This window comes from Anser brachyrhynchus, assembly GCF_964034855.1.
Source record: "Anser brachyrhynchus genome assembly, chromosome: 15".
Lineage (NCBI taxonomy): Eukaryota > Metazoa > Chordata > Aves > Anseriformes > Anatidae > Anser > Anser brachyrhynchus.
This window is the reverse complement of record NC_137733.1, coordinates 1,933,716-1,948,323: the sequence shown is the minus strand read 5'-3', so window position 1 is coordinate 1,948,323 and position 14,608 is coordinate 1,933,716. Positions and strand designations below refer to the sequence as shown.

General features: G+C 43.9%; 1 protein-coding gene across 1 annotated transcript in view; it reads left to right on the top strand.

Moving 5' to 3' along the window:
* Positions 1 to 4,000: 4,000 nt before the first annotated feature.
* HAPSTR1 (HUWE1 associated protein modifying stress responses) overlaps positions 4,001 to 14,608 on the top strand; it is a 16,733-nt gene continuing 6,125 nt past the window's right edge. The window contains exons 1-3 of the mRNA XM_080556997.1: positions 4,001 to 4,462; positions 5,312 to 5,392; positions 9,383 to 9,658. Coding sequence (XP_080413123.1) covers positions 4,243 to 4,462; positions 5,312 to 5,392; positions 9,383 to 9,658 — 577 coding nt within the window. The 5' untranslated portion in view covers positions 4,001 to 4,242. The remainder of the gene's footprint in view (positions 4,463 to 5,311; positions 5,393 to 9,382; positions 9,659 to 14,608) is intronic.

Here is a 14,608-nt window from a genome sequence, read left to right as displayed (position 1 = left end):
CTTTCCTTTTCTCTTCCTTTTCTCTTCCTTTTCTCTTCCTTTTCTCTTCCTTTTTCTCTTCCTCCTCCACAATTTACCAATCAATATTGTCTTCATTCTCCAGGACTCCTTTTCTGCATTATTCTTCAAGTCCCAGAAAATGCTTCATTTCTTTCCCAGGTCCCTATCTCCCTTTTTATCTTCATGTGGCATAAGGAAGTTAGTGTTGACCACGTGAAAGTTCTTCAATCCATCCTATCAAAAGTGACGTTTTCGAATTTTATGAACTACACGTAATTAAAATCTCTAAATCTGATCAGATGCAGGAAAATTCAAAATGCCAGTTCTCAACTATGCTAAGTGTCTTCACACTACCGTACCAGAAATTGCTTCAGTACAACTCCGATGTTACCCATCACAATTGGTGTAATACATGTAGAAAGGCAAACAACCCTCTTAAAATCTCAGCAGTTTCTATCAGCTGTAGATATTTCCAAGAACTGTGTGTAGCCAGGTTTCTCTAAACTAAACCAGGAAATTTGGCTGCTGTATTTTTACTCAGGATTATGTAACCTAGTGATGGCTTACATCTCCCTGCTTGATTTATACTGAATGGGCATCAGTCATAGCCAAATTTCAGGACTGCATGCTTGATAAATCATGACTAACACTACGTTGTATTGCAGTAACCAACTGTTTATTTCAAAGCTGCCAACATTATGCAACTCTTTACAAATATTCAGAAAAACAGATGTGTTTCAAACAAAGTCCAGGATAACCATGTCCCCTGCTACACCAAGCTACATACACTCACTTCTGATCTCAGATCTTACAGAGAGAAACTGCCAAGCCCACTGAAGTTGACAGAAGCATTTCTGCTCACCTTTTCATCAAGGTCTGATAAGATGGATTTAAGTATCCTATTTACGGGAATAGTACTTGACCGCAATCCCATCACACATTCCTATCTGATGCCTTTCAATACTTAAACAATTTAATAACCTAAGGAATGAATGTTTCCAAGTTGTAGGTAGTTTGTGAGAAATGATATTCAATGGAGTGGATAGTTGATTTTTCTTTTGTTCCTTTTTTTCCTTAAAACAGTTGCACAGGAGAAAAATCCATGTCTCACAATAATACATACTAACTGGCTTACTGATCAATATATGATTTGCAAAACAGAATTTTATTTATTGTCAACATTTAATCTTTTATTTATTTATTATTCCTTTCTTTTTTTTTTTTTTGTAGTCTTTGTACATTCATAAAGGACCAATAGCTTGTACCTAGGCCTATTCCTAAGCCTGATAAAGTTATTAATCCTAACGAAGGACTTGACAGAGATGTACCTGAAAAGAAAAATAATATCCATGCTTCCGTGTACATACGTTAGTGTTCTGAAATACTTATAAAAAAGCCAATGCTACAACTTCAGGTTAGAACACATGCACAGGGGCACGGATACTTTCCTCCTGTCTACTTACATGCAGTAGCATAGCATAACCCACAAGCAGAATGTCCCTAGTCTCAGTGGTCTAAGTAAGATGACAGCCTGCAGCTTTTAGTTTTTAGTAGTCTTTAAAGATCAAAAAAATACCACACACGCAGTTCTCCTAACTATTTCCTCATGCCATCTCCTCCTCCACTACATATGCTTTTAGGCCTGATTACTCGTATGTTTTGGAAAGTTGTACAAAGATCCAGGTTCAAAATGAGAACAAGTATGGACTGAATGAAAAAGACTGTCCAGAGAGGAAACAATTCATAAAGTTTGTGTTTCCAACATCTAGTGGTTTTGGGTCAGATGGGTACGCATTACTATCAGTTTATGTATAACACCAGTTTAATAATATGGAAGAGCTGATCTGAAATCCAGCTTTTCACACGCAGCCTTGGCTCTGCAGACTCTGGGCAGAGGATATAAAACCAGCTGCAGACGTATTTAGACTTTGCACCAGAGCAAAAACAAACAAACAAAACAAAACCCCCAAACCACCCAAAAGATGATAAATCCTGCTTGGTATATGAAGATTGGCCATAAAGCAACGGAAGGACATTGGTTTTTATCATAATTCAGCCTGGCCCATAAAATAACTTTTACGTCTTGGGAACAAAGTGATATAAAGCTAATTTAATTCCACTTTAAACATCTCTAGAAGCATAAAGGACCTTGATGTTGCCCAATATCCTATATGACTCAGAGTATATTGTGCTGCTCACAAGACTAGTACAGGGAAAACTAAGGAGGTATTCTTGGAACTGCTGTAGTTGACATCGACACCATCCAGGAATTTCAGTAATTAAGAATGGCAGAACTAGCTTACATTATAGCTGTGAAGTAACCTTGACTCACTGAGTTCCTAACTTAGGGCTGCATTAGAAAAAACCCAAACAGTTAAATAAATGTTACAGCTAGCATGACAGTAAATTATATATCTATTGATATTTAGCTTGTATCAACATCTCCAGCTCCAGAATAGGGAATTACATACTTCCATGGGTATCATGCTTGCGCTAAAATTAAGATGCAGTAACTAGCTCAGTTTCCCTCTTCACTTGAGTGCATATTTGAGGTACAATTTCAGATATAAGCTTCTTTTCTTTGTGATTGAAAGGAGTGGGTGGAGGCTTCACAGGAATTGCATCACCACTGTACTTCTCTCGTTCCCCTACTGAATCCACAGCCAGCCTCACCTCAGTCATGCACAAAACCCAGTCTTCTCTTAGGAAGCCAGAAGCTACCACGTCCCATCCAGCCTCATGCTGGAGAAAGCTCCTCAATCTGCTGACTTCACTGCTCGTTCTTCGCCAGGCTGCCTTGGAGACAGAGCACCTTGCTGAAGTCATCCTCCTCCTTCCTCGCTCTGACACATACATTCAGGCATCTTCCTCCAGCTCTCCTCACTGGGCTGAGGAAATTTCATCACTTGTATTCCTCAGGCACTGCAGCAATGCCAGCAGTTCCCCGGCAGCTCTTGGAAACTACAATTCCCACAGTGCTGCACTTTCAGGGTAGACAGCGCAGAGCTGAACCGGGCTGTACCTTAAAACGTGTACTGGCTTGTGACCGTGACGGGATCCCCCATTCCGAGCACGTAAGGGCGTTGCGTTATGTCAGTTGCTCTGTCACTGGAGCTGTTCGTTGAGCTCCAAGTATTTTACAGAGGACACAGAGAGAGGGGAACACAATGTGCCTGCCGACTAATCAGCATTTCTACAGAAAATCATGGCTTGTCTTGCATAGGGGCTTGGAGGGGCATTAGTGTGACTTGAGCAGTTAAGACATGAATGTGATTTCCACAGCTGTATTTTGAAGAGTGTGAAGTAAATGAGGGGCTTAGACACAAAGAAACTCAGGTTGTCAATAATTTATTGGAATTGTGTCTCACACAGTGCAAACGTACGATGAACAACGATAACCCCCCGCGGCCCGGCGGTGCAGCAAGGCCGGCCAGCAGCCCCGGGCCGCCCCGGCAGCCATCTTCCCCGGGGCCGTAGCGCCTGGGCCGGGCGGCGGCGGCGCTGTGTGGAGCGGGGACGTGCCCCGCCGCCGGGTCAGGAGGCGGCCGCCTGTCACTGCCAGCAGCCGGGGTAAGCCCGAGGCGGGGCAACGCCTCGCCCGGCTCGGGGAAGGCTCCGGCGCCAAGATGGCAGGACCGCCCTGCCCTGCCCTGCCGTGCCGTGCCCTCACAGCCCCGCGCCGCCGCCTCAGGCACCCCGGGGCCACTCACGGCCGCGGTCCCGGCGGGGGACGAGGGGCGGCCGCGGGCGGAGCCGCCTCAGGGCTCACGCCAGGGGGAGGGGCAAGGCCAGGCCGACGGCTGGGTGGGGAGGGGGGGGCAGGGAGGGAGCCCCACTGCGCCTGCGCCTGGCGGCCGGCGACGTCTGCGCACGAGTCTGTGACGGCGTGACCAATCTGCGGCCCGTCCCCGCCCCTCGTGACGCGACGCATTGATGGGCGTGCGGAGCAGCCAATGGAACGAGGCGCTGCCGTTCAAACCGGAGGTGCCGGGGCAACGGCGGCCAGTTGCGCTGCGGGGCGGGCGTTGGGCGGCGGCGCGTTCCGGGCGGCTCCGCCGGGCTTTTACTGCGCTCGGGGCGGCGCCGGCGCTCAGTGTGTGTGCAGCCGACTGACGGAGCGGGCCGGGCTGCGCCCGGGAGCATGGGGGTGAGGTAGGGCCGGGCCGGGCGCGGAGGAAGAGGCGAGCGGGGCCGGCCGGCGGGGCCGGGCCTGCTTGGCGGGGTCGCGGAGCCGGCCGGAGGATGGAGGACAAGAAGGAGGAGGGCGAGGCGGAGATCCAGGAGCACGGCCCCGAGCACTGGTTCAGCAAGTGGGAGCGGCAGTGCCTGGCCGAGGCCGAGCAGGAGGAGGCGCTGGCCCCGGAGCTGCAGGACGAGGCGGCGGCGCAGCCCGAGCACAAGCAGCAGAAGCTCTGGCACCTCTTCCAGAACTCGGCCACCGCCGTGGCGCAGCTCTACAAGGGTGAGCGGGGACGGGGGGCGCCCGCGGGGTGGGGTGGTGTGGCGGCAGGGCCGGGGATGAGGGGGCGGCCGGCCCCGAGCGAGGCCGGGTAGGGGCCGGGCACAGCGGACGGGCGGGCCCGGCGGTGCGGGGCCGGGCCGGGAGGGGGGCACCGGGGTTGGGAGCGGGGCCACAAAGGGGCTGCGGCGGCCGCAGCGGCCTGGGCAGGGGGAGGAGCGGGCTTCCGGCCCGGGGCTCCGCGCCCGTCCATAGAGGCAGCCGGGAAAACAAAATGGCGTGAGGGGCGAGCCGCGGCTGCTGCCCGGCCAGCGCCCGTGGCGGCCCCCAGCGGAGGGGCCCGGGCCGGTTGCTGCGGCCCGGCCGGGGGCTCGGCTCCGGGGGACGGCCGGAGGGGCTCCGCCGGCCCCGGGGCGGCCGGGCGAGGGCGGCCTCGGCGGGGGGCGGCCTCGGCGGGGGGCCGCGGCCGGAGGGTGCCGGGCCGCGGGGGCGAGCCCCGCGGAGGAGCCGGGGAGTTGCGGGGGCGGGAGGGTGGGGGGGAGGCCGGCCCTGCCGGCGGCGGCTTCTGCCGCCCAGCCCGGGGAAGAGGCTCCGACAAAATGGCGAAGTGAGGGGCCGGCCCCATTGTGCGGCGGGGGCTGCGGGCGGGGGCAGGGCAGAGCGCTTCCCCGGCGGGCTGCGGACGCTGCCGCCGCTGTGCCCGGTGTCCCGGTCCGGGCCGCAGCCGGTCCGCCCTTCCCGGCCCAGCTCCAGAGTTGCCTTCGGAAGGTGGAACAAAATGGCGAAACCTAACATGGCCGTTCGGAGTTGGTGACTCCAAAATAAACAGCGTGTGTCCTTCCCTCCCTGCAGACCGGGTGTGCCAGCAGCCGGGGCTCTCCCTCTGGGTCCCCTTCCAGAATGCAGCCACTGCGGTCACCAACCTCTACAAAGGTAAGGGGCTGCTCCCGCTGCCCTAGCAGCCCTCCCTGCTGAGTCCCACTCTGCCTCCTGCTTTGGCTTACTCATAAATAGGGACTGTTAATGTCTCTTATTCATGCTGATAAAATCTAACCCGAGACTGCTTCCTGAATCTTGCAAGTTTTCCCAGGGCCACTTTAGCTGACAGTAGTTGAATCTTTTCTGTTGCCTGATGCTAGTGATTAACAACTTAAAAGCTGTTTTATTTTGAGACCCTTGAAAAAGGATGTTCTTAATTTGTTTGTGAATTCAAGGGAAGAGTGCAATAGCTTCTTTAGTACTTAAATTTCCTGCATATCATGTATTTCATGGTGTATTAAATGTTGGGATATCAGTATGATAAATGCATATCTGTGGTGAAGTATAAGTTAGGTTTAGTGTTTGCAGAGTCCTGCATAGTTGCTTTGTGGTGAAAATAAAATTTGTTCTTGTGACAGTGAGGCTTCTTAAATAAGCCTCCCAGTTTATTTTAAGCACCTGAATCATGTAATGACTGTGTCCAGGGTGTCTATAAGAAAGCAATCTTAGCCAAAGCTTTGATAAGAATGCACTTTGTACATGGCTGTGCTTTTGTGCTGTTTGACTGTGTTTCTGTTGATCAAGGCCTGCTTCTGAACTCTGCTGTTCTTTGGGTTGACATAAGAGTTCTTTGCTGCAGAAGAATCAGTCAGTGGTTTCTGATTTGGTCAAAAGATTGTACAGAAATGATTTCAGTAGAGGCTTGAATTGGCACAAAGTGAATCCCATTATTACTGTCTTCCATTATTGGGAGGAAACATAGGCTAAGTTCCAAATTTGTTTTTCTGATGGATGTTTTCCATGTTTTGAGTTCTGGGGGTGTTCTTTTCTTGGTCTGTACACTAATACTTGTACATCCTGCAAGTTTTTCGCTTGTCTTGAGTTTCCTGGTTTGTGGGAATTGCTTTAAACAACTGAATTTAGTAATGTTTGTGATGGCTTATCAAGTTTCTGACAGATGTGGGGAAAGCAAAGAGTCAATGTAAGTAAATAACCCTCACTGGTAGAGACATGACTCCTGCAAAAAGTGCATGTGAATATTGTATACATGTGATAGGTTGTATAAAGGGGCAGCACATCAGGTAACAGCACAAAGTCGGCTTGAAAGAGTTGGTCAGTAAAACATGGCCTGGGACACCAGTCACTTGAGCATGGAGCCAGAGTAGCAGTGGATATTTGTCTATTTCACAAATTGCGTTGGCCTTTACAGCATTCTTGCTACGAAGTCTAAGGCTGCTTATTTTTGCTTAAATCAGTTGATTACTTCCATTATAGGCAAAATGAGGCCTATTTTTTCTGCAATAATGTGATTAATGGAAGAATATGTGGTTTGTCAAGGATCAGGGAAACTAGAATTCAAGTAGGAAGCTGTCTTCAGCCAGGTATGACTTAATACTTCAAAAAGTAGCTCTGGAAATCTTCCCTTAAAATGGTCTCAGAGCTGAAGTAATACTACAGTCTTCCAATTTTCACTTAACCTCCCAAGTGGAGATATTTGAGAACATGTCTAGAACCATCTAGACGATGTCATACCTTGTAAGTTGGAGTTCCTTAAAGTGAATTTGCCTTCAGTGATAAACTGCTCATAATTATCCTGTGGCTTCTCACATACTCGGTAGTGTTCGATTTGAAAGAATTTTGACAAAGCATTGTAGAATTACTTGGTGTGGCTAAGCATTGCAAACTGTCTTGCCCCATCAACAGATTTCTGATTTGCTAACTGAGGCATCCAAAACTTTACAGTAGCAACACAAGGAACAATGTGTAAGGAGGATGCCATGGTATCTTGAATGTCAGCATTTTTTCCTCAAAATAGATTAAAAGTTCAATGTACTGCAGTGTGAAGGTCTTGGATTGCCAGTCTCAGGATGGTGCTGGTGATCGAGGCCTAGCTGAAAGACACCAGACTTTCTTCCAGGTGGCAGTAAAGAAGTGAAGGTTTGTTTTCTAAGGTAGGGTTTACAACTTAAGAGCAATGTAGAAAGTCTTAGTCATTAGAATGACTTTCTGAGCCTATTGCTTACCTTATTAATAAATGCTGTATTTTTGGTGGTGTTAGTACTTCATAATTGCAAAATGTAGGCAGCTTGACTGCTTGTATATTTTGCCAGCTGAACTTTGTAAACAAAGCAGCTGTAGCTTTTAATGCAAGTCTAATCTTTCCCAGGGTAACAATACTTGAAATTTGTCCAGGGTACATCAGTAGTCAGTGTTTGACCTCATAACAATTTCTAGTTAGCCCTTTGTCAAGTGTTCTTGTATACAAGAAGAGCAGGTTGTTGACATAACCTAAGAAATAAAGAGCCCAGCTTTTTTCTCAAGGTATTTCAGGGAGGTGTTAAAGGAATGCTGTCAGTTTACAAACTAGCTCTGAAGTGTTAGGGTAGCTTTTACTAGTGCATTGGAGTCTTAGATGCTGTGGAGCATAAAATGGCTGGAGGAGTAATCTGTCATGTTGCCATTGCTTTGACAGGAATTAGCAATTGTAAGTCTTCTAGACCCTTGGTTACAAAGCAGCATAAGGAAAAATACTCTATTAAAGAGTGCATGGAAGTAATGTGTTAATGTTCTCAGTGTACCTGTACAGCTTACAGTAAGCCTTGTGGCTTTTAAAATATGATCAGTTTGAGATGTTTCTCTTGGTAAGTTGTATTCTGTTTGGAGAGCATTCAGTAGTGTTGGTTTTAGTGCTGTCTTTTGGGGGTTGTGCAGTGGTGACTTAAATGCCATTCTTAAACATTTTATGTGATTATTATTGTTTTTGTATGTGAGAACTAGGTTAGATGTGTAAGTCAGTTTGCCTGTAAAACCAATGTCTCGGACAGGTGTTCTTAAATTTCTTAAAAGCTGTTTGCCCAGAACAGTATTACATTAGACTTTATTAGTAATGCAAGAATATAAAAAGCAATTTTAATTAGCTTTGCCAGGTTAAAAAAATATGGAAATAAAGTGGAACTGGAGTGGATACTATTTTGCTTTTAATGGAGCATGAGCTTACATGGTGGCAGCTTCTATAAAATTGAAATAGTTGCTGGCAAAGCTCTGATGAATCTATCTCAAGATAGGCATTACTGAGTAGAGAAATATGGCTTGTCCCACCTGTTACTCTTCTGTGAAATTTTCTTGCTCTTAAACTAGTAGCCAGAAATGTACTTACTGAAGTTTGAAAACAATGTAATGCAAATAATTTAGGAGTGCCTTTTAGAGGTGAAGTGTACTTTTGTACACAGATGACCATTAACATGAATGGAGAATTAAATTGCTTTTTGTAGCAGGTTTAATTACAAGTAGCACATTTCAAGTTTCTGTGTATCAAACTTTTAATGGGGTCTAAGTAGGGAAAGAAAACTCGACTTCCTTCATGAATGTTGCTGCCTAATGGAAAATCATTGGGGATACTGTTTTAAATTTTTTGAAAACTATGGTATCCTGCAAATTGTTTCTGCAGAGAAAACTTAGATTAAATTAGAGGGACTCTAAAGAAATTGGACTTTTCTGAAAGTTCCTTCTGTTGGAATTGAGAAAATCTGTTATTTATGTGTGTTTTTATAACTGCTGATCTACTTCAAGAATGCAGTCAAAACATGCAGCTGCTCCTTAAGCCAATGCTTGTCTGTTAAGTACCTGTTTCAGACTGACCACCTCTGATTTTAATGTTAATACAGTATGATTTCCTAAATAGTGCTGTACTGTTGACATGTAGTATAGCAAATCTGCTATTTCTGTGGTGTTTGGATTGTTAACTTTCTGACTTGTAATGGTGGGTGGGAAGGGGAACTCCTTTTGTTAATATTCTGTTTAGGTTTAATATGCATCATTCCATAGTGACAAGTAGAAGAAATGTTTAATGCTTATGGTTGACAGGAAGCCATATCAGTGGTGTACCATGCTATATGTTGTTTCACTTGTAACATGTGCTAAGAATACTTTTCTGTCTTCTTGCAGAGAGTGTGGATGCCCATCAGCGAAGCTTTGATGTAGGAATTCAGATTGGCTATCAGCGTCGGAATAAGGATGTGTTAGCTTGGGTTAAAAAACGCAGAAGAACTATTCGTAGAGAAGACTTGATCAGCTTCCTATGTGGAAAAGTTCCTCCTCCAAGAAATACTAGAGCTCCCCCAAGACTGACTGTAGTATCCCCTAACCGAGCTACTTCCACAGAAACTAGCTCATCTGTAGAGACTGATTTGCAACCCTTCCGTGAAGCCATAGCTCTGCATGGTAATAGTAACTTTTTCAATACTACTTGGTTGAAATTGGGTGGGGGTTCTTAAAGTGTCTTCCTCTTATGCTTTGGCTCTTGGTCACTGTTCGTGTCCTAATGTCATGTCATGTACCTGTGTTCCAGCTGAAGGTATTTACCCAATTCTCTAAGAACAGTTTTGCATGTATAAGGCTTGTTAGTTACTAAAAAGTTGCACTGTCACATTTTGAATGAATGAGGAAAATGGACTGTATGAAAATGCATTTTGGATCCTAACAGAGTTCAGAGCTGTAGAATGAAGTATCAACTTCTGGTAGCATTTTTGAAGCACGAAGAGACTTGGCATTTATACCAGTGTTAAAGTAAACAGAATTATTGGAAAATGATAATCCTGTGCTAGCAACTAGTTAAATATTAAGTTTTGGTTAGTAGCAAGTAACAGATCTGTGGGGTAGGGGAGGTAATCTAATGTCTGGAATTGTCTTTGGGGAACCCTAACTCACTCTAGTGTCCTTTTTGTTCTGCACAGGTTAATACAGTGGTCTTCTGCTTCAAGAAGTGCACTGGGAAAGGGGTGTTGTAGGTTCACCTCACTGCAAGAGTCCTGTTCAGAACTGAGTTCTAGTTCCCTGTCTTAGTATGAGAGAATTTCAAAGACACTGAGCTTCCTTGCTGTCATCAGCAATGTTGGTGGTGTAGCCTTTTCTAAGATAAGGATGTTCAGTAGCTAGTTCTGCATTGAACTTTTTTCCTTGCAAGTGATAAAATGTATTTAAGGTGAAAAGCAATTCACATATGTATTTTGTCTTCTAAAAAATGCTAAAGGGTAGCAGATACCTTGAAGTACCAATAGTTAGACCATTCATGAAGACTTAAAGTTGAAACTCTAGAAATAATAACTCTGGAAAAATAAACAATCTTTACTGTCTAATCCTCAGTGGGAATAGAATTAATGAGTTAACTAGATGAGTGGATTCCTGAAAACGCGGTCTTTGCTTCTGCTCTGTGGCAGTTTTTCAAGATACATAAGCCAGACACTGTTACTGTCTAGGTGACAGCCTAATTCTGGTATTGTTTGCTGCTCTGTTGCCATTTCAATGAAGCATGCTGCTGCCACCCGGTCATGTAGTATTTGGCAGTTTTCCTTCTCATACTGGAGGCTGGTTAGAGAATTGTGTACCAGTACTGCTTATTCACTAGGTTAAGCTGATTTCATGAAGACAACTGCTGCAGAAGCTGACTTTCACCTGATACAAAGCGATAAGCAGCCTTCTGAAAAATCTTTACTGAAACCATAGTTAAATCTTGCGTGCAGCTTGCTTTAAAGGCTGCTGTTGGGTTAGAGTAAGCTAGGCAGATGCTTATCAATGCAGATAGTTCTCTCAAGCAGAGTCAGCTTGTGTTTTCACTGGTATAGTTATTTTCGCGGAATCACAGAATTGTAGGGGTTGGAAGGGACCTCAAAAGATCATTGGGTCCAACCCCCCTTCCAAAGAAGGTTCCTTAGAGCAGGTCCTTGTTTCATGTCTTTGTTTCTTAGCATCTGCTTGATAGAGGTATTTTATGGAAGTCACAGAACTGAAGGAACAGTTAATGGAATATGAAAGAAGTAAGGTTCATGAGCACTGCGGGAAGTTCTCTGCCCTGTAATGCACTGTAGGGGCTGGAAGTGTATTCTCCATCAGGTGGTTGACAAGATTACATGTCTGTCATCTGGATTAATTTTTCTCCAATATCAGTTTATATCTGGTCTTTCTTTTTGTGCTAGTCCTTTAGTGACTAAGCCTGTGTTGGGCCCCATAATTTTTTTTAGGTTATTGCTTACATTGAGTACATTGAGCATTCCTACCTCTACTTCCTGCCCTTTAGGGAAGTAGTGACCAAATTACTCCTGAACTATTTTCCTATTTATCATTGGTCATCTCAGAACTATTATGATCTTTGAAACCTGTGAATGATCTGCAGGTGTTCATAATTTAAAGTACTTTGTAGGGCTGTGCATGTGCATTTTTGTCAGGCTGTTTAAATGTGATCTGCTTCTAGGCATTGTGAGGAAATTTGATGGAAGGGAGTAGCAGTCTTAGTAAGTGTTCAGGATTAAGGCTTTAAGCGCAGTTTTTGGCTACTGTGTAAGGGAGAGACTTTTTATGCTGATAAGTTTCCTGTGGAAGTGGAGTATTTCCTCTATTGGTAGCAGGGATGGGTTGAAATGGTTGGGGGTGATACTGAAACTTGCTGTTTCAAGCAAGGTCTTTTTAAATGAAACAGATGAGCATGCATCTAAGACACAAAATAAGCTGTGAAGCTTTAAGCTGTAGCTGCACATGAAAGTTTTCTTCTAAAACTGCATTTTTAACCTTGCCTCTTCAGTCTTAAACCTTGTTTTATCTGGCTTATATTGTAGTTCAGCAAGATGGTTAATGGCTTTCTTGACAAAAGCTAGGGATTTCAAAAGCAAAACTTAATTTTGTGATATTTGGGGAAGACTCCTTACAGTAGCTAAAAACAATGTTAAGGCAAGCTATACTTGGAAAAAGCTTATAGTATGTGATCTACCTCTTCACTCCACCAGTATAACTACACTGGACCTGTTACTGAAATCCTGTAGTGTAACTTATGGGTACTGTAGGATGAGTTTTTGGAACTAACTACCCTTGAGAGAGTAAACTCTGGCAAGTAGTGTTAGCTTTCCATTATTGGTGTACTGGAGGGTACCCTTGAAATCAAGTATGGCTAGAAACTCATTATTAAAGACTAACTCTTCAGATCTTAAGGAAGTTAGCAGTTAGCAGTTAGCTCAATGTAATGTATGATCTCTTACCCCGAGGTCCAAGTGGGTTTTTCTGAAACTTCAGGAACTGCATCTAATGTCATTCAACTTTTAGATGTGATAGTGAAAAATATTTTTGTTCAGCTCTTCAAACTTGAGTTTTATCTCACACTTAACCCTAAAACATTCTTGCAGTTAGCATAGGTGTAGATGCATTTTTATGTACTTCCTAAATGAGTATCAATGTATCCCAGTTCTGTAAAAAGATTTTCAAATAAAGATTCAATCAAATTGAGCTAACAATAATAAAATTCCCCAAAGCTGACATGTGCCTGGTCACTTTCTGCCTTGATACAGCTAACATGCTATGTTTGTCTGCAAGACTGCATGCCATGTGCTGGTGGTTCTCCACATTCTGCTTGTAAATAATACTTGTTTTTAATCTGGGATGTGATCCATGCTCTATGAACTAGTCTTTCAGCATAATGGGAGAAAGTGCTATCATATGAGCAAGATGTGAAGCAAGCCTAGGAAGGCAATATTGAAAAGCAGTGTACTTAATACTAAAAATGATGCATTGGGGTCAACAGCACAGTGAGGGAGTGTTACTGCTTTTGCTCATTAGCTTTAATGTTGATGTATATCATTAATTCGCTCCCTTTAGTGGGGCTAACCCTTATTCTATGTGGAAGTGTGTGGCTTGGTTTCTTTAAAACCCTAAACTTCCATGAGGTCTTGTCTTGAAATATTAAATTGCAATGTAGAATGTCTTTTGTTTAGAAAAGTGGGGAAGAAATAGCTGGTGGAAGTTGAGATGGGAGGGCAGAGTTCAGATTAGGCTCATAGGGTTTAAATTGGCATGAAGGTTCTGTATATGCCTATCATAGGATTGTGTTATGTACTGCTGAAAGCTGGTCTATGAGCAGTCATTTAGAAGTACAGCATAGAAGGGTGAGAAGGATCTGTGTTCTGTTCTGTATGTATCTTGGGTTAACTCCTGCTTTAGTTGCACTTGCTGTGGATGTTCCTTTTTGATACTTGCTGATTAAAACATCTGGAAAACAGCAGTTAATATTGCTGTGCTGAGCAGTAGTTACTCAGGGTGTGATCCTTTGGTAGTGACCTGAAGTAACTTATTGTGGACATGGTTATAGTGCAGGTAAAACTTCAGCTTGCAGTTCATAAAGCTTCAGTTAAGTGCTAATATGTACTATAACTGGAAATGAGAAGTCATAAGCAGTGTGACAGTGTGAGCCATGCTTTTTTTACATTGCTTTTCCTAGTAGTGTTATAAAATGATCTAGATACATTTTTCAGATGCAAGTAGATTTTTGTGATAAAAGGAAGAGCAGGAATAAGAATGTAAGTAATACTGCAAAATATTTTGGATATGGCATACAGTTCTTTAAAGTTTAAAAAGGAGAGAATTGCATGTTTCTTAAAAGCCTCTGTAGTGAAAGATTTCTAATATAGAAAGTGGGAAACTTCAGAGGTAAGCATCGGGTAATGAAAGAACGAAAGCCTTAGTAGCTATTTGAATCTGTCCTGTTGTTTAGACAAAAACTAATGTGCCTGTGATTAGGTCCTGTTAATCACAGTATAGAAGTTTGAGGCTGTGAAATGGTGTTGCTAACAACGTCATCTTACTTAGTGTATATATATTACTGCTTCCTTTACTGCTGTAAATGTTTAAATGCTTTGGATGTGCTGGAATACACTGAAAACTTTCTCAGAATAATTCACAATAAATGGATTGATTTTTTTTTACATGACCACTTTTTTACTAGAAGAAATGAACTGTATCATTGCTTCAAAAAGATGCTCTGTCAACAAAAACATCTCTTCAGTTGCATTGCTGAGTGTCTTCAAAGACATTGCTTCCATGAAATGGCAACTTGAGGTTTCAGTACATGCCTTGAATTTTGACTCTCCCATATTAGTTTGATTGCTTGGTCTTAAACTGTGATGTGTTCGTAGTGCTATGTAATATGGTAAGTGCTAGTAACTGAGACAACAGACTCAGACTAACAATTTTAGTGTACTAAGTGAAGACTTGCTTATTACATCAGTATTACTAAATGCCTGTACCAGATGGAAAATTAAACAGTAACTAGAAGTATGGTATAATGTCCTCAAGTTCTGATCTCTGTAGAAACTAAATCAAAATGACTCTACTGCCTTTGGCACCAGGTTTGAT